Raw genomic sequence first — 23,911 nt, 5'->3', positions numbered from 1 at the left:
CGGAGGGGCGGGGCCGGGCCGCGCTCGGTGGGGCGGGGCGGGGCGCGGAGGGGCGGGGCCGGGCCGCGCTCGGCGGGGCGGGGCGGGGCGGGGCGCGGAGGGGCGGGGCCGCGCTCGGCGGGGCGGGGCGCGGAGGGGCGGGGCCGGGCCGCGCTCGGCGGGGCGGGGCGGGGTGCGGAGGGGCGGGGCCGGGGCGGGGTGCGGAGGGGCGGGGCCGGGCCGCGCTCGGCGGGGCGGGGCGGGGAGGGGCGGGGCCGGGCCGCGCTCGGCGGGGCGGGGCGGCGGCGGAGTGACTCAGAGCCGTGTGACTCCTCTCACGGCCGGCAGCGGAGCAGCCTCCCCCAGGTAAAGTAGTGCCCGAGGACACCCCCCCGCCCGGCTCAGGGGCCCGGCAGCCCCCGCGCCGGCCGGTGCGACAGGGCGGCGGCCGCGTCCTCGCCGCGGGCCCGAGTCCCGCCCCGTGGGTCGCTCCGCCGCCGGCGGTGCTGAGGCTGCGCCGCCGCCATTTTGGCGCCTGGCTGCTGCCACCCAGCCGCGGGGACCGGCCGGTGAGTGGGGGCAGCGGGCGCCCCCGCCGGGCTCGGCCGCCCCCGCCCCGCCGGCTGGTCCGGCCCCTTCCTTCCCGCCCGCCTCCCCGGCGCCGGCCCGGGCCCGGGCAGGGGCAGCGCGTCGAAGGCCTGCGGGCTCCGAGGGGCCGGCAGCCGCCTGGCCAGGTGCTGGCGCGGGGGTCTCGGGCCAGGGCGGTGGGCGGGCGGGCGCCAGCCCTGGGGCCCTGCGGGGACCCGGCCCGGGCTGTCGGGCAAGGGGCCGGGCCGGGTCTCCCCCCGCGCGCCGGCTTTCCCCGCTCTGCCTGGGCCCGGGGCCCGGCTCCTGCCCGGGGCCCGGCTCCTGCCCGGGGCCCGGCTCGGGCTGGCGGGGATCGCGTTTCGGAGCGTGTGAGGTCGCCCCGAGGTCGGTCAGCGGCTGGCTTCACGCTTTCAGCCGCTTCTCTACTCGCGTGCCACTCCTCACGTTTGCTTTAATTTACACTGTAAGATCCTCCGCGTCGGGTCTCCGTCGTTCGCATGTAAAGCGCATGCATACGACTAATGAAACTCTAGATAAATCTCAAACGTTTTACAGAGATTAACCTGCCATTGGACGCATCTGGGAGGGAACCTGCCTGCGGTTTTGCGTCACCTACGCAAGAGTTTTAAATGTGATTAATTGTCGGACACTTCATTACCAAAAGATATTGACAGATTTGAGAGACTGTAGAGAAGAGCATAAAAGTAAGGGAGATGAAGTGATTTGAGGAAATGTGGAATGAGCTACGTGTGTGTGTTGGCTAATGGATAGGTAGGTAGTGGGAGGGAACATGAGTGTACAAGCATGTGGCAAGGGTAAACATCAAGGAGGAAACGAAATTATTTAAAGAGGTAAAAAGGGATTCTGAGAAACTGAGAAGAAATTGTTGACTGTGTATTGTATTGTTGACAATAACATTAAGATATGTTAGATTGTGCAATAGTCTGTCTAATAGGTAGAAGCCTAATTATTTCCCATATTTTAATCTGAAATGGACAATTAATTCAGGCTACATAAATGTAGGGACCAATCTTTAACAAATTGAGGGATGGATAAAATGACTTCCAGTAATTAACCAATGCTTATTCCTAGCAATCCATAATGTCTAGAGACCCTGTCAGCTGAAACACTGCATCTGTCTGAACACTTTTACTCCTATTGGTGTAAGTAACATTAAAAATAATGTAACTCAAGGATTCCCAAACTTTAATAGCAGGATCACCCACTCTTATTTGCAACCCTGTCAAATTGTTTGCGTGTAGAAGTAATGTTAGGAAGGTATTGCAGTCTAGCCATCTTCTAATACAGCGCAGCAGCAGCTGGAAAAGAGGCACTAGCACCATGTGACCAGCCAGCTCCCTGGGCCATCAGCAACCTCTGTTATAACTGAAAAAGATTAAAGGGAAAAATTAATTTTACTTTGTGTGTTTGATAGTCACTTTCACTCTTGCCCTTGTTTTTGCAAGCTTTTCACATGCAGCAGGGAAGAGAAAAATATCTTTAAGGGTAGGAAAATGTGTCTGCAAAATGACAAAATTTGGCAGGGGACTCAGACATGCCTATGACCTGAGCCTACTTTTAACTATTTTTTTAATTGGCTAGATTTCAATTTGACATTGTCTGTGTGTCAAGGTTCCTTCCCCCACTCTGAACTCTAGGGTACAGGTGTGGGGACTTGCATGAAAGACCCCCTAAGCTTATTCTTACCAGCTTAGGTTAAAAACTTTCCCAAGGTACAAATTTTTCCTTGTCCTTGAACCCTATGCTGCCACCACCAAGCATGTTAAACAAAGAACAGGAAAAGAGCCCACTTGGAGACATCTTCCCCGCAAGCCCTACACCCCCTTTCCTGGGGAAGGCTTGATAAAAATCCTCACCAATTTGCATAGGTGAACACAGACCCAAACCCTTGGATCTTAAGAACAATGAAAAATCAATCAGGTTCTTAGAAGAAGAATTTTAATTAAAGAAAAGGTAAAAGAATCAACTCTGTAAAATCAGGATGGTAAATACCTTACAGGGTAATTAGATTCAAAATGTAGAGAATCCCTCTAGGCCAAACCTTAAGTTACAAAAAGAGGAATATACAGTCCATTCAGCACAGCTTATTTTACCAGCCATTAAACAAAAGGAAATCTAACCCATTTCTAGCTAGATTACTTACTAACTAACAGTTGTAAGGCTGCATTCCTGATCTGTTCCTAGCAAAAGCTTCACACAGACAGACAGACCCTTTGTTTTCCCCCCTCCAGCTTTGAAAGTATCTTGTCGCCTCATTGGTCATTTTGGTCAGGTGCCAGCGAGGTTATCCTAGCTTCTTAACCCTTTACAGGTGAAAGGGTTTTTCCTCTGACCAGGAGGAATTTTATAGCACTGTATACGGAAAGATGGTTACCCTTCCCTTTATTTTTATGACACCATGTAGTAAGCCATTGCTGCTTACACAGTGTGATGTCTTACTGTGGTGACAATGGAAGAAACTGATTTAACATATTACACTGAAAAGGATCCATGGTTAAAATTGTCAAAAGTGCCTAAGAGACCAAGGAGCCAAATCAATGGCATTTAAGTTCCTAAATCTTGTAGTTTAGTTTTTGAAAAATTTACTCATCAGTTAATCTATGTTAAGGTTTTATAGTATAGCTGGTTGTTATAGTAACTGAGCACCTTCCATATAATATCAATAGCAAAGTCCCTAGTGGACTGGTTCCTTCTCCCTTTTTGAGGTAAAGCCTGCTCGTGGTGCTGTTTTTTTGTTGTTGTTGTTGATTTGCCTGTTAAGAGTCAGGCTTGATATGGTGCAAAGGTTTTTTTCAAAGAGAGATTTTGCAGCATCTCCTAAAGATGGTCAGACTGAATTGCCTAGTTCATTTAAATAATGAAACGGTTTGGGCACTTTGCCTGTAAAGCAGATGGCTGTACGTTCAACTGTAAGCTTAAAACAAGTGTAAACTTAAATTAAAAATATCAAATGTAAAATTATTTTACAACATTGGTTTGTATCCATTGTCAGAGTTGCACCTAGTGGGATAATAGGCCAGTGCTAAAACAGGAGGAATTACCCTTTGAGCTGCAGAGACCGTTTATTGCCTCGTTCCTTGAAATCTGACCCATGCCCTGCTTTTAAAAAAGTTCAGAATTTGAAACTTTGGCAGTTGGGTAACTATGCAAATCTTCTAAGTATGTATACCTCACTCATCACTATTGGACAAGAGGGTTCTGTTAAAATATCAGAAGCTTGAGTTCAGGTCTTAATGGATTAATCGGTGTAAGAGAAACTAGAAAATGTGTAAATCCCTCCACATACTTAGGGGAAAGAGCAGTAAAAGCCGTGAATCCCCTTTACAGCATTATAAATGATGCAGACCTTTAAGCTTGGCCTTGTGTGACAAAGGAAGGAGTAAGAACAACAAAATAAGGATAATGGACTTGAAAAACGCAGACTTACACGAACACAGGGTAGAAAAAATCCCATGGGAAGAAAATCCAAGGAGTTGTTTTTTTTTTCTCCTGCTGATAATAGCTCATCTTAATTAATTAGCCTCTTACTCCACCTTTTCATGTTCTCTCTGTGTCTTCTTACTATATGTTCCATTCTATGCATCCGATGAAGTGGGCTGTAGCCTACGAAAGCTTATGCTCAAATGTAGGATTCATGCAGGGTTCATGCACTTGGCAACATTCAGGGCACACCCGGAGTGTTGTGTAGGAGCAGTGCACACACGGCTCCTCTCAAGGGCATGAACCTTGGAATCTCGCCCAGATGAAATGAACCGTGGGAAGCCTCCCAGGACTGGGCTCAAGGCCCGAGAGCAAGGAATGCGGTAGATAGATATTGGTAAATAAGAATATTAAACAAAGCCAGTGTATTCCTTTTATCTGTTGGAGTATGTAATGCACAGGAGGAGGGAGAGAAATAAAAGAGAGGGTGGAAAGCTGATAGGGGGACCAGCCCGTCGGCAGACCAGCCTGCTTGCTTGCTTAAAGCCTTGTTCTGTCTTGTATTTGAACCGCAACACTCAAATAAATTTGTTAGCCTCTAAGGGGCCGGAAGTACTCCTGTTCTTTTTGCGATACAGACTAACACGGCTGCTACTCTGAAATAAGGGGTTTAGGAGAGCTTGCAGTTTATCAAGAAGATCATATTAAAGGCACAACTGGAAATTATCCCAGTGCAAAAGAAAGATAGGAAGGTAGTAAGAGGCCAATATTGCTCCATCAGGAGCTCTTTAATGACCTGAAATCAAAAAGGAATCCTACAAAAAGTGGAAATGTGAACCAAAAAGGGCTGTTGTAAAGAGGACAGTGATCCATGTCCACTGAAGGCAGGTCAAGGAGTCATGGGCTGTGTTCCCTCTAAGCTGTACAATTGAACGGCTGCCCAGGAGTGATTCAAGTGCTGTGCACTTGATTAGCAGAACTGTGCATATCCGGCAGTATGTGTTCAGGTGCCCCCCCCCCCCACTGTTTTGCTGCCATGTTGCTCTGCCCTCTGCTTTGGAGCCCCTGGCCAGCTGCTCCTGGGACCCTCCTGCTGGCTGTGCTGAGTGGGGGGAAAAGGGGGCTGTGGATGTCAGGGTGTCCCACTCCCCCTGCCCCTGTACCCCATCTCTGTAGAGCAGGGGAGAGGGGACAGGGGCTCTGGAACAATTTTTATAGTGGAGGTGCTGAGAGCCATTGAACCAAACTGTAAACCCTGTATATAATGGAAACTATTTCAAGTCAGGGAGTGCTGCAGCACCCCCCACACCCTTAGTTCCAGCACCTAAGGACAGGGCTCAGGAGTCGAAGCAGGAGAGAGCTGCTGCAATCTGAGGTCTGAACAACCCGCCTGGGCAGTGAGTGAGGGCCTTAGAGACAACACAGGTCTCTCATAGACTTCCCCAGCAGGCAGCACACACAATATCTCTCTCTCACTGGCTCCCCCTACCCATGTACCCCATCTCTGCAGAGCAGGGGAGGGGGGACAGGGCTCAAGAGCAGGAGAACTTTCAGTGAGAGTGCCTTAAAGAGACTGTGCACAGCATCTCTCAGAAACTTCCCCAGCAGCCAGCGTGTGCGCACGCATGCTTGTATTGTTACATCTTGGTACTTCCTGCAGTGTGCATATATTCTCTGTAATTTTAGTCTTTCAAAGTGTGTTGTTTTAGGTTTTTTGACTGGTATATGCATTTCTCATGGATATTAATATTATTATTATTAAGGTCAGAAGGGACCATTATGATCATCTAGTCTGATCTCCTGCACAATGCAGGCTATAGAATCTCACCTACCCACTCCTGCAATAAACCTCTCACCTATGTCTGAGCTATTGAAGTTCTCAAATCAAATTCTCTCTTACAATTAAATTTAATTCTTTGAGTAGCGCGTTCTAAAATGCCTAACCTCTCCTGGCTGGAGTAATTATCCCTATGGTTACTTTTTAAAAATATATATTCTATCTAGGTTTTTTGTTTCTATTGGTGGCGCACCTCCACACATTACCTTGGTGCACAGAACAAAATTTATTCCACACGTGGATGGAAAAAATTAGAGGGAACATTGGTCATGGGCGTAATTTACAGCTAGAGAAATATAGGAAAATCTTTCTAACAATTGGGGTAATTAATTTCTGGAACAGGCTTCCAAGGGAGGCTGTAGAATCCCCTTCACTAGAGGTTTTTAAGAACAGGTAGACAACACCTGTCAGGAATGGCCTAGGTTTACTTGGTCCTGCCTCAGCACAGGGCTTCCAGCCCTGCATTTCTGTGGTTCTGTGACATGTTCCCTTCCTCACAAGGATGCTGTGGAGAGTGTGAGGTGCTCAGATGCTGCAGGGATGGGCGTATCTAAGATAGATATTGTTGTGGACATGGCATCATAATTTAAGACTTTCCTTAAAGAAAGGAATATCTATTTGATTCAGTTTGCCTGTTCCTGAGGTACGAGTGCTCTCTGCTCCATCAAGCATCTTACACTTTATAGGTGCTAGTGCTGTGAATGTGAAATATATTATTTGTATTACAGTAGTGCTTGGGGGCCTCATTGTACTTGACACTGTACAAACATGGAGTACGAGAAGACCCTGTCCAAAGGGTTTACAACAGAAGTGGGCAAACTACAGCCTGCGAGCCACATCTGGCCCGTGGGACTGTCCTTCCCCGGCCCCTGACCCCTCCCCTGCTGTTCCCCCTCCCCTCCAGCCATGCTCAGAGTGGCATGGTAAGGGGGTGGCGGGGCACGTGCAGTGGTGAAGAGGTTGAGTAGGGGGTCCCAGGAGGCAGTCAGGGGGTGGTTAGGAGCAGGAGGTCCTGGGGAGGGGCAGGGGGCGGTTGGGGAACAGAGGGAGTTGGATAGGGGGTGAGGTCCTGGGGGGCCTGTCAGGGGGTGGGGGTGTGGCTAGGTCTGGGCAGTCAGGGGACAGGGGACCGGGGGGTTGGATGGGTTGGGGGTTCTAAGGGGGACAATCAGCAGGTGGGAAGGGGGCGGGGGCTAGGCTGTTTGTGGGGTACAGCCTTCCCTACCTGGCCCTCCATACGGTTTCGCACCCAGATGTGGCCCTCGAGCCAAAAAGTTTTCTCACCCCTGGTTTACAATCTACATAGATAAGATAAAGGGTGGAAGAGAGAAATCACTATCCTAATAGCACCTTCTTTCAATGTGACATAGAGGTACCTTTGTTCTTAGGACTTCCTTATTTTTTATTTCTTTAGCCTCGTGTGTGCAGCATTTTATAGGCAACAAGAAAGGCAAGTCCCTGGGGAGTTTACACTCTAAATTAGATGTGACCTAGCAAGGGGTTGTGTTAAACCAGTGCTGAAGAATGGGGATGGGAGTGCAAGGCTTGTAAGCTATCTGGTTTGTATTGCCTTAGTCTCTGTCCCTGCTTTGGAATATGGCAAGTTGGAATCCTAGCTGAGTAGAGCACAGAGATGCTATTGTGACAGGATGGCTAGGCTTCCTGGCACTTGTGCTGCTTGCTGTTTATTTGACTTCCATAAAATGCAAAACACTATGTTAATAAAACATGGCCGCCTCTTTCTTCTCCCTCCTGCTCTGTTTTCAGTGACAAGGGCTCCTCCCTTCCCTACAGGAAAAGGAGCAGCAGCCCCTAGTGCTGCTCTACTTCTCCTGCAAGGGAACTAAAACCAAGCTGATCCACTTGCCTGTCAAGAGTTTTCATGCCATCTGTGCTTGTACAAATCTCACCCATAATGTTGCAGTTCTGTTTTTATTAAAATTTTCTGGTTTGAAAAAAGCAGAATGAGTGATCAAAACCTGTTCACTCACTGACATCTTTACGTGAATGTATTTGGATAGCTGCACCCAATGTGGTCCTTAAATCAGGAAGATAAATAGTGTTTGCTTTGTTCTGGACACTGTTTTTGCTTGTCAGTAAACTCATTGTGCAACCATTTTTTTTTCCTGTGTGGCAAAGCCACATTCTATATAGCCGGGAGGGGCAGGCAAACTTTGAACCTTTTAAAAATAACTTGTTATCCAAGTGCAAAAAAAAGTTGAAATGACTTGTGTGAAAACTGATCCCCAACCTGACCACCTAAATAACAGCAAAAAAGATGCTGTACCAACTCTTTTGAACGAATTCCCTTCTGCCCTGACAGGTTTCAGAGTAATAGCCATGTTAGTCTGTCTTTGCAAAAAGAAAAGGAGTACTTGTGGCACCTTAGAGACTAACCAATTTATTTGAGCATGAGCTTTTGTGAGCTACAGCTCACTTGAGCTGTAGCTCACGAAAGCTCATGCTCAAATAAATTGGTTAGTCTCTAAGGTGCCACAATACTCCTTTTCTTTCTGCCCTGAGACACAACATAAGAAGTCTCAGCCCAAAGAGTAGTTTTTCTGGGAAGTTGTTTGCCTGAAAATAGGGGCTTAGACTTTAAGTTCTTCCTGATGTTTAACTCCTCTCACTCGCATTATTGTTCCCATCCAAAAACATGTCAAATGAAAGTTATGGTTATGTAACTAAGTACAGACACTATGAAGAATTTTACCATGATTTAAAAATCTTTACATAAAAGAATGGATATAAGAGAATGTATGAACTTCAGGGGGTTTGGTCTTGAAGATGTCAATTTCTATTATATTTAATTTCAGTACCTGACTTTCACATCTACGCTTGTGAAAATTCCTATTAGACATTCCAGAAACAACCTGTTCTGACATAGTTACCAATCAACAAACCCTTAGGTTTTTTAGTTACTAAAATTTGTAATCCATGCCACATCCATCACCATAAAGTCAGAGTGCCTCAATTTAATAATAAAAATAAAAAAAAAGTGAAACTCAAACAATTATACAAGGAAAGAGCAAAATATGTTACTTAGCAGAGGCGGTGCTCTGACAAAGGGGGAACAAAACTGTACTCATGTTTTGGGGATACTTCGATATGGTTAGAGTTGCCTGCAAGAGTGGTCTTTTGTACAGATCTCACTGTACTTTATATTGAAATATGTTTGTATATATTGCTAATATCTGCAGTAACTAGAACTACATACGATGATGTAGGAGGGCTGATTGATATTTAAATCACTGGGGTTTTTTGTGTGTGTGTGGGGGTGGTTGTTGGTTTGTTTTTTGCATTTGTACATTATTTCCCTAAATAAAAATGTATTTTTATTGGTTGGTAACCATTCCCAGTCAACATGTTTTAACTACATACAGTCTGAACACAAAATCAGGTGTTCTTTGTTAACCAGGACAATACATTATATCTAGTTATTTAAGTAATTATATAGTTTAACATGTTTCAGAGTAACAGCCGTGTTAGTCTGTATTCGCAAAAAGAAAAGGAGGACTTGTGGCACCTTAGAGACTAACCAATTTATTTGAGCATAATTCCTGACATCTGATTTGTGTCCATTTATTCTTTTACATTGGTCAAACTGGACAGTCTCTATGTAAAAGAATAAATGGACACAAATCAGATGTCAGGAATTATAACATTCATAAACCAGTGGGAGAACACTTCAATGTCTCTGGTCACGCAATCACAGACATGAAAGTTGCGATATTACAACAAAAAAACTTCAAAACCAGACTCCAGCAAGAGCCTGTTGAATTGGAATTCATTTGCAAATTGGATACAATTAACTTAGGCTTGAATAGAGACTGGGAGTGGCTAAGTCATTATGCAAGGTAACCTATTTCCCCTTGTCCCCCCACCCCCCCACGTTCTTGTTAAACCCTGGATTTGTGCTAGAAATGGCCCACCTTGATTATCATACACATTGTAAGGAGAGTGATCACTTTAGATAAGCTATTACCAGCAGGAGAGTGGGGTGGGGGGAGAGAGAACCTTTTGTAATGGTAAACACCCATTTTTTCATGCTTTGTGTGTATAAAAAGATCTTCTATACTTTCCACAGTATGCATCCGATGAAGTGAGCTGTAGCTCACGAAAGCTTATGCTCAAATAAATTGGTTAGTCTCTAAGGTGCCACAAGTACTCCTTTTCTTTTTGCGAATACAGACTAACACGGCTGTTACTCTGAAACCCATAAAAAAAGGTGGTGATCAATTGTTCTCTCTGTCCACTGAAGGAAGGACAAAAAGCAATGGGCTTAATCTGCAGCAAAGGAGATTTAGGTTAGATATTAGGGAAAACTTTCTAACTATAAAGGTGGATAGAAACTGGAATAGGTTACCAATGGAGGTTGTAGAATCCCCATCATAGGAGGTGCTTAAGAACACCACCTCTCAGGGATGGTATAGGTTTATTTTGCCCTGCATCAGCATTGGGGGATGGACTCAATGACCTCTTGAGGTCTCTTCCTGCCCTATAGTTCTATGATACTATGGCCTAAATTTACTATAATCTATTAAATAAAAAAAAAAACTATTCAAGCAGTGCATGTTTGCTGTAGAAATTTTAAAGAAAGCTAAACCACTGAACTGGTGGAGGTAACTGGATAAGCACATGCAATGAGAGTGAGTGCTAAGCCAGCTTTCAGCAGCAGGACCCTCTTCCACAGCTGCAGAGAGAATATTGTGTTTATCCGAATCCTGCATCTTGGCAGGGGTTAGACCAGTGGCTCTCAACCTTTCCTGACAACTGTACCCCTTTCAAGAGTCTGATTTGTCTAGCGTACCCCCAAGTTACACCTCACTTAAAAACTACTTGCTTACAAAATCAGACCTAAAAATAAAAAAGTGTCACAGTACACTATTGCTAAAAAATTGCTTGCTTTCTCATTTTTACCATATGATGAAAATAAATCGGAATATAAATATTGCACTGGCATTTCAGTGATAGTATACAGAGCAGCATAAATAATTGTCTGTGAAATTTTAATTTGTACTGACTTCACTAGTGCTTTTTTGTACCCTGTTGTAAAACTAAACAAATATCTAGATGAGTTGATGTACCCTATCGAAGACCTCTGCGTACCCCCAGAGGTGTGCGTACCCCCAGAGGTGTGCGTACCCCTGGTTGAGAACCACTGGGTTAGACTAGCTGACCCTTGCCGTCCCTTCTAACCTTTATGATTTTAGGATTTCAGTTCAGCTTGTTCTGCTCAATGACTAGCTTGTTGAAAATTGAGAAACAGCTGTGGAGTTGAAAAAGCAGGAAATCTTGTTTTCCTCTTCCAATCTATGAATAAAGGTGTGAGAAATGAGATTTACTAGTGCTAAAATCTTGAAGGACATGGTGATGAGAAACAATTAGTCCAATTCACTAACTACAGATAATACTTCCTTTGCTTAATAAATCATTTAGTTTTAAATACAAGACATGTTCTGATAAATACATTGGGTATAAGGTCGTTACTGAAAACCTAGTTTTTAAAAATGCTTGTTATGTGCAATTTTGATTGAATCCCAGTTTCCATCTAAAAAGAGCTTGACCCATCACAAAGACAAAATTAATCTAGTAAATAAGAAAAGTGTCATTCACCATTTTCTAATATAAAGTAAAAATCATGAATCTGAATAAGTGAAGCTATATAATTGCTTAAAAATGTGTATCAATATAGCTTATCCTCCTGGCTAGCAAAAATTATCACCAAATTGAGTTGTAAAACATCATGTTTTAATGGGTACCAAATAATGAGTCAGCTTTTCCTTTGGAAAATAACTAAAGTACAAATACAAAACAAGATTAAAAGATATTATTTAAATCACAGTTTCCTGCTTATGGATTCATGATTAAGGCCCTACTTCATTTGCAATATTGCAGAAATTGCTGATCCTGCAGTATTAGGCTTCCACTGCAATTTTTATTTTTATTGGCTTACTTTGAACAGTCTGCAATTTTGCATACATTTTGAGGTTTGCCACACATGCTTTTTTTCCCCATTAGTATTTCCCACCTTAACTTAGGTAGTTTTGGCAATGCAGTATGCTCTGGGTATAATGCTCTTCACAATAGTGAACTTTGAACTATACCGAACCCCATCCCTGGATCCTACCTGGAATGGACAGGGGCACAGAGCTGCTCCAGCCCCACGGCTGCGAATGCTCAGAATGCCAAACCGTTAAATCTTTGGAGATGTGTTCTCTTTCTATCCATCAATCGCCCAGCACTGTCATGGATTTGATACACTGGGCAGACTCCAATGCAAAAGAAAAGCATAGCAAAGATGCAGAGCGGAATGGGTTTTTCAAGGAGTGTTCAAGGAAACCGCAGACAAACTGAAGGAACAGGACTGCAACACTGAGGAGTGGGCTGCCAGACCTGCTCAGCAAGGACCAAGGTTCACGCAACCCACACTGTCCTTTATGACAGCAGTTTGGGTATTTGATGTGAAACAAGTGAACGTGTTAATCAGTGCAGGGGCTCCATCTGGAGGCAATCCCTATGTCTGGCCATGAAGCTAAAGCACAGCTTCCCCATACGCATTTTCAAATGATCTTGGAGAGTTTTAGGGTTTAGCTGCAGTTCTGCAGTGTTTTCCAGAGTTAGCAGAGATAGCAAAGCTACCACTAGCAATCTTGTGTAATTCTGTGGATGCTGAGTGTGCAGTATCTTGATCCAGACCCGTCTTCCCAAAGCAAAGAGAGGGCATGATGGAGACTTACTGTAGGGGGGTGTACTGCATTAACATTCAGGCCCTGTAAATGTAAAAGACTAAAGGGGCTGAACTCTATTTCTACAGCAGTTGCGTTAAGACTTTGTCTTCTGAATTTTATATTGTACCGGTCACTTTTTTTGGCTGTAATATAGTTGAAGCAAAATGTCTGGTTATCAAAACAATTCAAGGGCATAACATAATACTTGAGTGTTTATATTGTTCCAGGAAATTTTTTGTAAACAAATATATTTACTCCAGCTTTTCCAAATTACCACAATTAAAGGTCCATTATTACTTTTCTGTGATTTTTTTCCATGTTTTGTCCGCAGCTCAACTGCAATTATTTGACAGTCATCCCGCGATTCAAGTAGGGCCTTATTCACGATTGAAATGGGTGATTTAAGCTAGTGCACTCAGAAGGAACTCCTGTTCCCAGGTCTGCGGAGCAGGATTGTTCCACTTGAGGTGGAGTGTGGGAGTGCCCTGAAGAGGAAGGTTGGTTGCTCCAGGGGGCTCTAGCACAAACAGCAGAACAGAGGCTTTCGTTCCATTCATGCCTTTGAGGCATCTAAGAGTTGGCGGCTGGTATCCGTGTGTTTGGCGAATTGGGCAGCTCTTCAGCTGGAGGAGGTGATGCTAAACTGGCGGGGACACCTGAGGGCTGCAGGGGGCCCAGTGACCCTCCTTTCTTCTTCTTGCAGGAACTGGACGTCATGCTGGGCTCCGGGTTCAAGGCCGAGCGTTTGCGAGTCAACCTGCGCCTGGTTATCAATCGCCTCAAACTGTTGGAGAAAAAGAAAAGTGGGTATCTGGTACGGTAGTTGCAGGGCCAACTCTACCGTGTTCTCTGCCTGACCCCAGCACTCGCTGCTCTTGCTAGCTGGGCCCAGCTGATTGTGCCAGCCCTGCCCTCCCAGTTGGTGTTTCCATCTTGTAAAACTTCCAGTGCTTGAGAGGCTGAGAACTGGGGCAGGGAAGATACAGGCAGCTGTAGAACCATGTATCTGGAGCCCTCTGCTTTCCCTCGAAATAGAATTGGCTCAGGGCTTAAAATATGCCCTGTTCCTGGGGTGCCCTAGAACAGGGGTTCTCAAACTGGGGGTTGGGACCCCTCGGGGGTCGCAAGTTTATTACCTGGGGGGTCCCGAGCTGTCAACCTCCACCCCAAACCCTGCTCTGCCTCCAGCATTTGTAATGGTGTTAAATTTATTAAAAAGTGTTTTTAATTTATAAGGGGGTTGCACTCAGAGACTTGCTATGTGAAAGGGGTCACCAGTAAAAAAAAATTTGAGAGCCGTACACTAGAACATAAGAATGGCCATATTGGGTCAGACCAAAGGTCCATCTAGCCCAGTGTATTGTCGTCTGATAGTGGCCAATGCCAGGTGCCCCAGAGGTAACTAATAGAACCGGTAATCAAGTGAGTCATGCCCTGTCACCCATTCCCAGCTTCTGGCAAACAGAGGCTATGGACGCCATCCCTGCCCATCCTAGCTAATAGCCATTGATGGACCTATCCTCCATGAACTTACCTAGTTCTTTTTTGAACCCTGTTATAGACTTGGCCTTCACAACATCCTTTGGCAAGGAGTTCCACAGGTTGACTATGTTTTGTGAAGAAATACTTCCTTTTGTTTGTTTTTAAACCTGTTGCTTATTAATTTTTTATTTGGTGACCCCCTAGTTCTTGAGTTATGAGAAGGCATAAATAACACTTCCTTATTTACTTTCACCACACCAGTCATAATTTTATAGACCTCAATCATATGCCCCCCTTAGTCGTCGCTTTTCCAAGTTGAAAAGTCCCAGTCGTCTTAATCTCTCCTCATACGGCAGCTACTCCATACCCCTGATCATTTTTGTTGCCCTTTTCTGAATCTTTTCCAATTCCAATATATCTTTTTTGAGATGGGGTGACAAAATCTAGAAAGTGCAGTTTGTCCTAGGGTCTCCCCACTAATTATTTCTGGCCTGTGACCTGTAAGACAGGCCCCTGAGCTGACGAGATGCAAGCGTCTGGTACTTTGGTGGCTTCAGTAAAGCTGTAGCTGAAGCAAGCTCAAGGGCTACGTGAGTGATCATTTCTCTCTTGGCACAATGGCCTTTAACCCACAGCCTGGGGTTTGTAGTGCAGGTGGCAGCTTCTGTGACCATGCTCTTCCTTCCTAGACATTCGGGCAGAGGGATCCCCGTGTGTGGATGCCCAGTGCCCCCATTTTTATTATTGCCACAGCACCCAAAGGTGTTCCAGCACCTCTCAGAAAGCCTGGAATCCCTGGGCCCTGCCCAAATGCTCTGGTGCTCTTGAGCATAACGGTAGGGAGGCCTCGGGTAAGGGCGGGAGAGGGTTCTACGAAGCCATGGCCAGAGGAGAGGAAGAAGCTAGTGAATAAGATGAGTTCCAGTGATGCTGGTAGCAGGGCAGCTCTTGGCCACTGGGTAACCAGCGCTCATGCCTTGTCCTGCAGCTGAGCTAGCCCAGAAGGCAAGGAAGGAGATTGCAGATTACCTGGCATCAGGGAAGGATGAACGAGCACGGATCCGTGTGGAGCACATCATCCGAGAAGACTACTTAGTGGAGGCCATGGAGATCCTGGAGCTGTACTGTGACCTGCTCTTAGCTCGCTTCGGCTTGATTCAGTCTATGAAGTAAGACCTTGAATACAAGGTTACCTGTGGGGAGTGGGGGCGAAGGACCCGCTGGGACCTGGGGAGGAGTTACCTATAGAGCAAGAGTTTGGCATGGGCTTCCCATAGTTTGGAGGGGGGCTGCATGTGTGTGTCAGTCTGCTGAGCCCTCTGAGGGTCTGTCTACACTGCGCTTAGATCCATGTGGCTGGTCCATGCCAGCTGGTTTGGGCTAAGGGGCTGTTTAATTGCAGTGTAGATGGGCAGGCTTGGGGGGAGCCTAGGCTCTGGGACCCTCCCCCCCTGCAGGACCCCAGAGCCCGAGCTCCATCCTGAGCCTGTGTGTCTACACTACAGTTAAACAGGCCCTTAGCCTGAGCCAGCTGGCAGTGTAGTGCAGTGTAGACACCCCCCCTAAAGATCTGCCCTGGCTCAGGCAGACTGGCAGCTCCTCTGGAGAAGATAGGGGTGCCTCAGGCCTGGCAGTTCTTGAGCTGCACACACAAGCAGCAGAGCTAGGGTGGGTAACCTACGGATTCATGTCTCTGTAGGGATCTGGACACTGGCCTGGCGGAAGCCGTCTCTACACTAATCTGGGCTGCCCCACGACTACAGTCTGAAGTGGCCGAGCTGAAAATTGTGAGTAGAGCTGTCTGCAGTGCTGGTTGTGGGGCAGCCTCCCTGGCCTTTGGGGACTGTTAACTGCGGCAGAGGTTTATATTCCCAGCCTGGGCTTTGTGGAACGAGAGATGGGTGAATCTCTGTGGGGAGGACTGCACCCTTGGGGTCATTGTGGGGTGGTTGATTGGGGCACCCAGGGCATGGGAATGAGAGCACATCAGTGCAAAAGTCACCTGGACAGGAGTTGAGGTGTGTGTGGAATTGTGGGGAGGAAGCTTTGTATGTATTCTGGTGGTTTTACTTTTTTTGATGCATTGGGGGTTGGCCGCAGCTGGAGAGAGGACAGCCTGGGAGTCCACCGAGGTCGTGCAGAGAATCTCATTCCGTGGATGGTGTTTCTTGTTCATATGCTCCGGGCCAACTGATCACCAGACTTGGGGTTGGGAAGGAATTTTCTCCCATTTCCAGTTGGCAGGGACCTTTGGGGGCTTTTGCCTTCCTATGCAGTATGGGGTGCGGATCACCTGTGGGAATCATCTGGGTATATTGCATCTAATCAATTCTCTGCCCCTGCAGAGGCCTCTGGCATTGGTGCACCTCAGTCTCTTCTGTTTTCTGTGGCACACAAGAGCTTAGTCTCCGGAGAGTTGAAATGACTTAGTGTGACTACTGGGCTCAATGTAGGGGTACCTGGGGAAATGTCATGGCCTGTAATAGACAGGAAGTCAGACGATGAGCTGGTACTAAACTCTATGAAACTATGTTGTTCTGGTCAAATTCTCCAGAATTTCTTTTCCACTGCAGGTTGCTGACCAGCTGTGTGCAAAGTACAGCAAGGAGTATGGCAAGCTATGCAGGACAAACCAGATCGGGACAGTCAATGACAGGGTAACAGCCTAGCAGGGAAGGCTAAGTGACAGGGTGGGGGCTGCTTGTCACATACAGACACACATGCTGCTTCAGGTGACACATCACCTGGGTTGTTCCCAGGATGCATGTCATGTTGGGGAGTGCTCAGAGCTGAGATAGCCCAAGCAGCCCTCCTTACTGAGACGTTGTCAGGGGCAGTTCTGGGGCGCAGACTTACAGAGGCATGAAGTACGCAGCAGGGCCGGCACTTACTGTTGAGCTGGCAGCAGCAGGAGGAGCAAGGCCACTGAGCAGAGACTTTTTCCAGCGGCCCTGTCATAAGGAGCTGCCTCACTCTGGAGGCCTTGCACCTAGCTGCCCAACAGCTGTGTGTCCTCCCCAGGGATGCTAGCTCCTGGCCTCTGCCATGCTGGCTGATGGCTCTGTCCCTGTGTTCCAGCTGATGCACAAGCTGAGCGTGGAGGCTCCCCCCAAAATCCTGGTGGAGAGGTACCTGATTGAGATTGCGAAGAACTACAATGTGCCCTATGAACCTGACTCGGTGGTGATGGTGAGTGGGGCAGAGCTGGAGACCTCTGAGCTGGCATCTTCCCCTGCATCTCCTCTGACAGCCAAACCATCTCCCTCATTCCTCTGGCACTGCCATGAGCTTTGCAGCAGCCCCCGCCCTGGGCTCCTCTAGTGGGCATTGAGGTGGCTGTGAGCTCTCTCCTCTCACCTGCTCCATATACACTCCTCTTGTAGGCGTTGGAATAGCCAGGAACCCTGCCTCTTGTTCCCCCCTTCCCGTATGCTGCTGTAGCAGGCACGAGTGCCTCTCCTAGTGAGCGGGGGGCTTCCTTGACACTGCAGAGGCAGCCACTGGCTCTCTGGGTTAGCAACACGAGCCCTTTCTCCCCCCTCAGGCTGAAGCCCCAACTGGCGTTGAGGCGGATCTGATCGACGTGGGGTTCATAGACGACACGAAGAAAGGTGGACGTGGAGGAGGGGGCGGTGGGTTCATGGCCCCGCTGGTTGGTCCTGATGGAATAGTGCCAATGCCCGTGCCCATTCCATCGCCCTATCCACCTATAAAGGGACCGGTGAGTGAGTGTGTCTGGCCTCGGGGGGCAGCTGAATGGGAGCCTACGCGCGGACTAAAGGGGAGGCGTAAGTAGCGGGGGCAGCCCGCTAGCTGGCGAATTTGAAGGGTGTGCCTGGGACTGAAGACATTGCCAGTGTGGCTGATGTTGCCCACTGCCCCTCCCATGGGCTCCAACAACTTTCCTCTGTCTTAAAAGAATGAGAATCCTGTGGGAAGAGAGGGTTCTCCCTCCTCTGACTGTAGCATGCTCTCACCGTGGCAGCAGTTGCTTGCAGCCCTAAGCCAAGACAGGGCAAAGAACTCGAGTAAGTTCTGTTAGGTGGCGAACACCGAGAAGAACTGGCAGGAACTCTTTGCGAGCCAGTGAGGGGAGGGGGAAAGGATCAGAGGTCTTCAGGGGAAACTCCTCCTCGCCAGGCCTGTAGGAACGGAAAGACAGCTGGGGGAAGGTTCTGCCTCTGACCATGGAGCCTGATGAGCTCTCTGCAGGGCAGGCTAGCTGTGAGGCAGTCCAGCCACTTAGCAGCAGGGTCACTTTCCCAGCAAACGCTCCGTCATGCCTGTCTGTGTTCTGCCCGGAAAGCCTGGGCCTGGGCAGTGTCCAGGTTTTGAGCTGAACTGTCTCGGGGCAGTAACCCTCTGGCCATTCAGTAAAAGCCTGGAAGGGTCTTTGCCCAGGTTCCCGGTGAGAGTTCTGCACCATGCTATGGCCCCTGCACGTAGGTGGAATGCTCCAGGAGCTGGGGCCGTGGCATTCTCTCCTCTCTTGGTCGGATTGCTGCGTGCACTGGAAGATGTAATGTTCAGGTTTTAGTACCAGGAGGCACTGGATTCCCCATGGCATTTGATCTGGTGAGTAAAACCATTTCTGGTGCGCTGAGGCTGGACTTGTCACTGCAGTGTCAGTGTCTGAGGCGTATTTGAGATGTTTTCTTGGCTGATATACATCCTTCAATACATTTCCAGACATGACGGTGATCACGGATGGTACAGTGAAACCCAAAGCTGCTGTGCTGTCCCACTGGCTCCCCCCGGCTTTGCTGACTTTCCTCTCCCTGCTTACAGGAGATCTTCAATGGAGTACCTGTGGGGACTTACCAGCCTTTTGCCAACCTACATCCACCTCCGATCCCAGCAGCTCCCCCAATGTATGAGTCTGTAAGTGCCCGAGCCTTCTTTATAAGCAGCAGCAAAAGTCCTGAGAAGAGGGCAGAACAGTAGCCAGAGGGGAGGCAAACTTTCCCCATTGAACACTTCTTCCCAAACACCGCTCGTTTCTGAGCGGCTGGTTCTGGCACTGGTTGCATTGTAAACTCTGACGCGTGCAGCTCTTGAGGGTTCCCAGCTCAGCCCTGCTGCGCAGGCTGGGGCAGAGAGCTGGCCTCTAAACGCAGAGCCTGTGTTGCTTTATGGCCTTGATGATAATGAAACTGTAGCAGACTCTCCTGAGCTGCCATGTATTTAACAGGCAGACTATAAAGGTTTTGCATCTTTCCAAATAACAGGTTTGCCATCTGCAGCCTTCATTGGTGTTTGACTTATCCCTTTTGGATCAATTTATCGTTTAACCTTAAATGAGAATTTTGGCTGACACCAGCTGATATGATTTATACAGAACAAACTCTTCTCTACCCCCTCACTGAGTTGTTGAGGGGACAGGGAGGGAAATTTCAGCTTGGCCTTTCTGTGCATGCTGGTGTGTGTGGCTACTGTGGCCCCATCATGGCTTTTCTTCTGTACTGTGACCAGTATCCGTGTATCTGCCCTCAGATTGTGCTAAGAGGGGTGGATGGGTGGGTGTGTGGCTCGGTCCCTGAGCATGCTGGCCCAGTGCCCCTGGTCACAGAAATGCAGTAGCTGCTGTTTGGAGCTTTGTGCCCAAGTTCCGTTGGCTTGGTTGGCTGGGGCATTGTCTAGAGTGGGTTCTCTCTGCAGTACTGGCCACTGCATGCACTGCGGGACCACGGCCCCACATCAGGCGGGAACAAAGGAGGGATGATTTCATCCCTCCATGTGGAACTCCAGAATTTCCTTGCTGCATGTGGCATAGCTTCTTATCCTTGCGTTGTGAGGGAAGAGGAACAGGTTTGGGGCTTGTCTTCTCTTTACTCACCGGATGATAAATATTTCAGTTCTGCATTTGGATAAATCCTAGTTATCGTGTCTCCTGAGGACAGCTGCTTTGTGATCTGGGCTGGAGAACATGCCCCTTGTCTCAGGAAGGGAAGAGAAATGTATGGGGCATATCTATGCATGGTGCTGGGGCTTACATGTGACTGCTCCTCATCTGAGCAGGGCAGAGGGGAGCTGCCAGTCTCCACATGGCGCGGGCGCTGTCCTCGGTGAGGTGCACCTGGAGGACAGCCCCAAGCATCACTTGCTTGGAGTCACGTCTGGGTGTATAGTGACTGTCTGTCTGTTTCAGGTTGATGACCTTAGTACTGACAAGGATGTGTCTTCTGCACAGGTGGCTGGTGAGTACGCCAGGGAGGCACTGGGGACCGTTGACAGCTTGGGGCATAGGTTCCTGGTGTCACTAAGAGGAAGCTTCTCTCAGGAGGGAACAATGTGTCTGGTTGGAAACATCCACTCAGAAATGGAGCAGGATGTGAGTCCAGACTGGAAGCACTAACACATTGGGATGATTCGGAGTGGGGTGGCTGAAAGGAACAGGGGCTTCCCCAGGGAGAAGTCAAAAGCCCAAGACTATTCAGTTCCCAGTGGAGAAGAGTAAGCTGATGAGAGTTGTAAAAGGAAAGGAGTGTGGTAGATATATAATGTAGTCACTGATACAGGAGAGGGCCCTGTGCTTCTGGCCTCTGGAAGTAAGGTGTAAATTTTTAGTGGTGAGAGTAATTAACCATTGGAACACTTGGCCAAGGGCTCTGATGAACTCTCCATCACTGACAATTTTTAAATCGAGAGCCGGTTGTTCTGAAAGCTCTGCTCTAGGAATTATCCTGGGACAGGTCTCTGACCAGTGCTGCACAGGAGGTCAGAATAGATCACAGTGCTCCCTTCTGAATCCAGTAGGAACAAGGGGGTACAGCGTGAAATTAAAAGGCAACAGTTTTTAAACTGATGCCAGGAAATATGGCTAATTATGTCATTTACAAAGTATTCTGGTGCAGAAAAGAGAGGAAATGGCACCAGGGAGCTTTAGGAGAGAATGGGATGTTTCTGAGAACACCAGCACTGATACTGGCTTCAGTCAGAAGATGAGGAGCAGTGGCAAAGCTTTGCTACTGACCACAAATCCACATTCTGTAAAAGCTACTGAGCTGCCCACATGCTTCAGAGTAAAAGCTCATCGGCAGTTTCCCACCAATGAACAATTAGATGCTCAGTGCATTTCTGAAGCACCCTCCATCATAGTGGCGTCTGGACACTCAGCAGGGGCATTGACCATAGGCAGAGATGGGATTCCAGATTAAATGGGTCCCTTGTCTGCTCCAGCCTGCTGCTTCCAACAGTGTGGTGGAGCTTTCTGTGCTGAGGAGGATAGTCCAAATAGTTGGTGAATGCTGATGTGTGAGTTGGGCCCACAGGAGCTCTGGGGTGGGCTCATATGCCCCTGCCCACTTGGCGTTCGAGAGTTAACTAAGTTTGACATGAAGCGCACTTTGGAGAGAATGTGATGTTTGTCTGCTTGGGCTGGCAGAAGGGATGGGCTTCTGGAATTCAGAAACTCATTGGCCTGGGACTTACATAAGAACGGCCACGCTGGGTCAGACCAAAGGTTCATTTAGCTTAGTATCCTGTCTGCCGACAGTGGCCAATGCCAGGACTTATCCATATTGTTCAGGGCAGCTGGACCTGCAGAACTAACTACACTAGTGCCTTGTAGCAGGGAGCTCTACCATCTAATATGTCAGCGGTTGGCTAGAGACTGACCCACCTCCACTTGGCTCAGCACACCCATGACTAGGAGTGTTCTGCCATAGAATGCAGCTTTCTTCCAGTCTCTTCTGTGATCTATGGGATTATCCCCAACAGGTCTCGGTGAGATTCCCCAGGGTATCTGAATGCAGTTTGGAACCATGTGGCTCAGCTGAGTGCCAGGTGCTGAGCTGCACTGTGATAGCTTTCTGGTGCCAGGAGTCTCAGTGCTAAGTGTGCTCTTTAAAAATGTGGGAGTTCTACAGCCTTTCGATAGGTGTCTTGGTTTGCTTGGTCTTAGCTCCCCTTGGAGTGGGGAGCCAGGATATGGCCGCTTGTCCATAGCTTGTAACTCTGGGTTTCTCATCATAAATAGGTCCTGGACCTAAGCCAGAAGCCTCTACAAAGCCAGGAACTGGCGCTCCAGATATCTATGATAACTTTGTGCTGCCCGAATTACCATCTGTGCCCGATACACTGCCAATGGCATCTGCTGGTGCCAACACCTCTGCGTCTGAAGATATTGATTTCGATGATCTTTCTCGGAGATTTGAGGAGCTAAAGAAGAAAACCTAAGACTGACTCGGCTGTAACACCAGTGTGTGGTCTAGGAGCTGGGACCATGCTGCTTCTCTGTGAAACAGACTCCCTTAGAAATCAGTTTCCTGTATTAACCTAAAATGAATGCTCTTTCTCTTGACCTCTCTTCCTGCTGTACTTATACCAAATGCTGCTGCTGTCCTGGTATCTGCTGCTCCAGGAGGGGAACTGTGGGCGATCTGATAAGACTGGAGCAGGGAACAGCTCTCTGTTGGTAATTCCACAAGAAAACCTTGTTCTGCCTTCTAGGTTTGATTCCTGGTTCTCTCCATGGCTCTTGCAGTGTCTCCCACGGGGATGGGAGAGGGAGGGAGGATGAAGAATGACAAGTTTGTCTCCTTATGAAGGTGGGCCCAAGTGGAGAGTCACCACAGGGTGCCCACCCCACACACAGGGCACAAAGTGCTGAGGGTAACAGAAATCCCTTTCGAAAGGGTCACTGAGCCTGCTGCTCAGGCTGAGATGGGGAATATCATGGCAAGTAGAAACGAGGGCTTCCTAGAGGTTTTGCCGCACCTTATACTTGCCCAATTCTCCTGGCTCCACAGTGGATCCAGTTGCAGAGCTTATCTAGGGAGCTGATGGCCTTGTTTAGTCCCACTGGATTCTCAGGGAGCCCTTTGTGGCCTTTACTGCTTTATTTGGGTGGGAGGGTTTGTTTCCCTTTCACAGGAGGGCAGTGCTGTACAGTCTCTTCTGTTCATCTTCAGCCTGGGTCTGCTGGAAGCGTGCCCTGGCAGGACAGCGGATACAGAGCAGGGTTTGAGTTAGATGCTTGGCTGCAGCGTTACTGGTGTCACTGGACTCAGCACAGCTGAAGATGCTTGTGGCCAGACCAGAGATGAGTAGGCAGAGCTGCATCATTCTCCATCCACCCCGTCGCTAGCCAGTGCTGCTCTTGCTCACTGGAAAGGCCTTTAGAAGACGACTGTTGCTGTCTTCTGTGTAATGTATCTGTACATAACATTTTCAAACAGCTTTTCTTTAATGGTTTTGATTGGTTTGTATCTTGTAGATTAGTTCCTAATAAAGTCCAGGACCGAAGTGGCTGTGTCCGAAAGGCTACGTGTCGTCGGGCTGGGGGGCAGTGAGTGTAGCCACTCAGCACTGCCTGCTCACCTGGGGAAAGGGCATTGGTATGGCAGCTCTGTGTGGAGCTGAAGTGGTGGCTCTCACAGCTCTCTTGGAAAGTGATAACTGTGTCAGTCGTTGCTCCAGGTCGTAACACTAGCTCTGCAGAGGGGCCTGCAGGGCCAGCCAGCAACAGGCCGGCTTGTCACTTATGGGCACGTTGTGGTTAGCCCCTCCTGCTCCTGCCTTACTGTAGTGGATGCTCGCAGCAAAACGTAAAAACATGGCACTGGAACTGACCACCTGGGTCATCAAGTCCAGACCCTGTTATCACAGGCAATCCTGGCATATTGTATCCCATTTGCAAATATATCAAACTAGTTAGTGTAGTGACGCTCAGACCTCCGTGGTTCAGGAGCCAAATTAATGATCAGCATCACCCAAAAGAGCCACAGTTGTGTGAATTAACTGTCATTTACTCTAGGGCAGTGGTCACCAGCTGGTTGATTGACCGGTCAATCCTAGAGACCCTCCCAATCAATCGCAATCTCCAGTGGTGCTGCAGGGCTGCCCCAGCCCC

The 23,911-nt window shown here is 48.2% G+C and overlaps 1 protein-coding gene across 5 annotated transcripts; it reads left to right on the top strand.

The window, feature by feature from the left end:
- The first annotated feature begins 252 nt into the window (after window positions 1-252).
- On the top strand, window positions 253-23,304 carry IST1 (IST1 factor associated with ESCRT-III). 5 transcript variants are annotated; one of them, XM_073308367.1, is made up of 10 exons: window positions 253-345; window positions 13,280-13,379; window positions 15,047-15,227; window positions 15,758-15,845; window positions 16,632-16,715; window positions 17,137-17,247; window positions 17,603-17,779; window positions 18,847-18,935; window positions 20,207-20,255; window positions 22,037-23,304. In XM_073308367.1, the coding sequence occupies exons 2-10, from the start codon at window positions 13,292-13,294 to the stop codon at window positions 22,220-22,222; spliced, it is 1,053 nt and encodes a 350-aa protein (XP_073164468.1). In that variant the 5' UTR covers window positions 253-345; window positions 13,280-13,291; the 3' UTR covers window positions 22,223-23,304. The 5 variants fall into 5 exon arrangements, with proteins under 5 accessions (XP_073164468.1, XP_073164463.1, XP_073164467.1 ...); XM_073308362.1 differs by having other exon boundaries at window positions 18,847-18,939; XM_073308365.1 differs by lacking the exon at window positions 253-345 and adding an exon at window positions 457-548 and having other exon boundaries at window positions 18,847-18,939.
- Window positions 23,305-23,911: the final 607 nt, after the last annotated feature.

Source organism: Lepidochelys kempii, chromosome 12 (assembly GCF_965140265.1).
Source record: "Lepidochelys kempii isolate rLepKem1 chromosome 12, rLepKem1.hap2, whole genome shotgun sequence".
Taxonomy (NCBI): Eukaryota; Metazoa; Chordata; order Testudines; family Cheloniidae; genus Lepidochelys; species Lepidochelys kempii.
The sequence above is the reverse complement of the archived record's forward strand: the minus strand, read 5'-3'. Positions and strand labels throughout refer to the sequence as shown.

Excerpts from the sequence above, each read along its gene's own strand:
- IST1 (XM_073308362.1), top strand. The coding sequence starts at position 13,292 with ATGCTGGGCTCCGGGTTCAAGGCCGAGCGTTTGCGAGTCAACCTGCGC. Across the intron at positions 13,380-15,046 it reads ACTGTTGGAGAAAAAGAAAA|CTGAGCTAGCCCAGAAGGCA; the intron begins GTGGGTATCTGG and ends CTTGTCCTGCAG. Across the intron at positions 15,846-16,631 it reads AAGTGGCCGAGCTGAAAATT|GTTGCTGACCAGCTGTGTGC; the intron begins GTGAGTAGAGCT and ends TTTCCACTGCAG.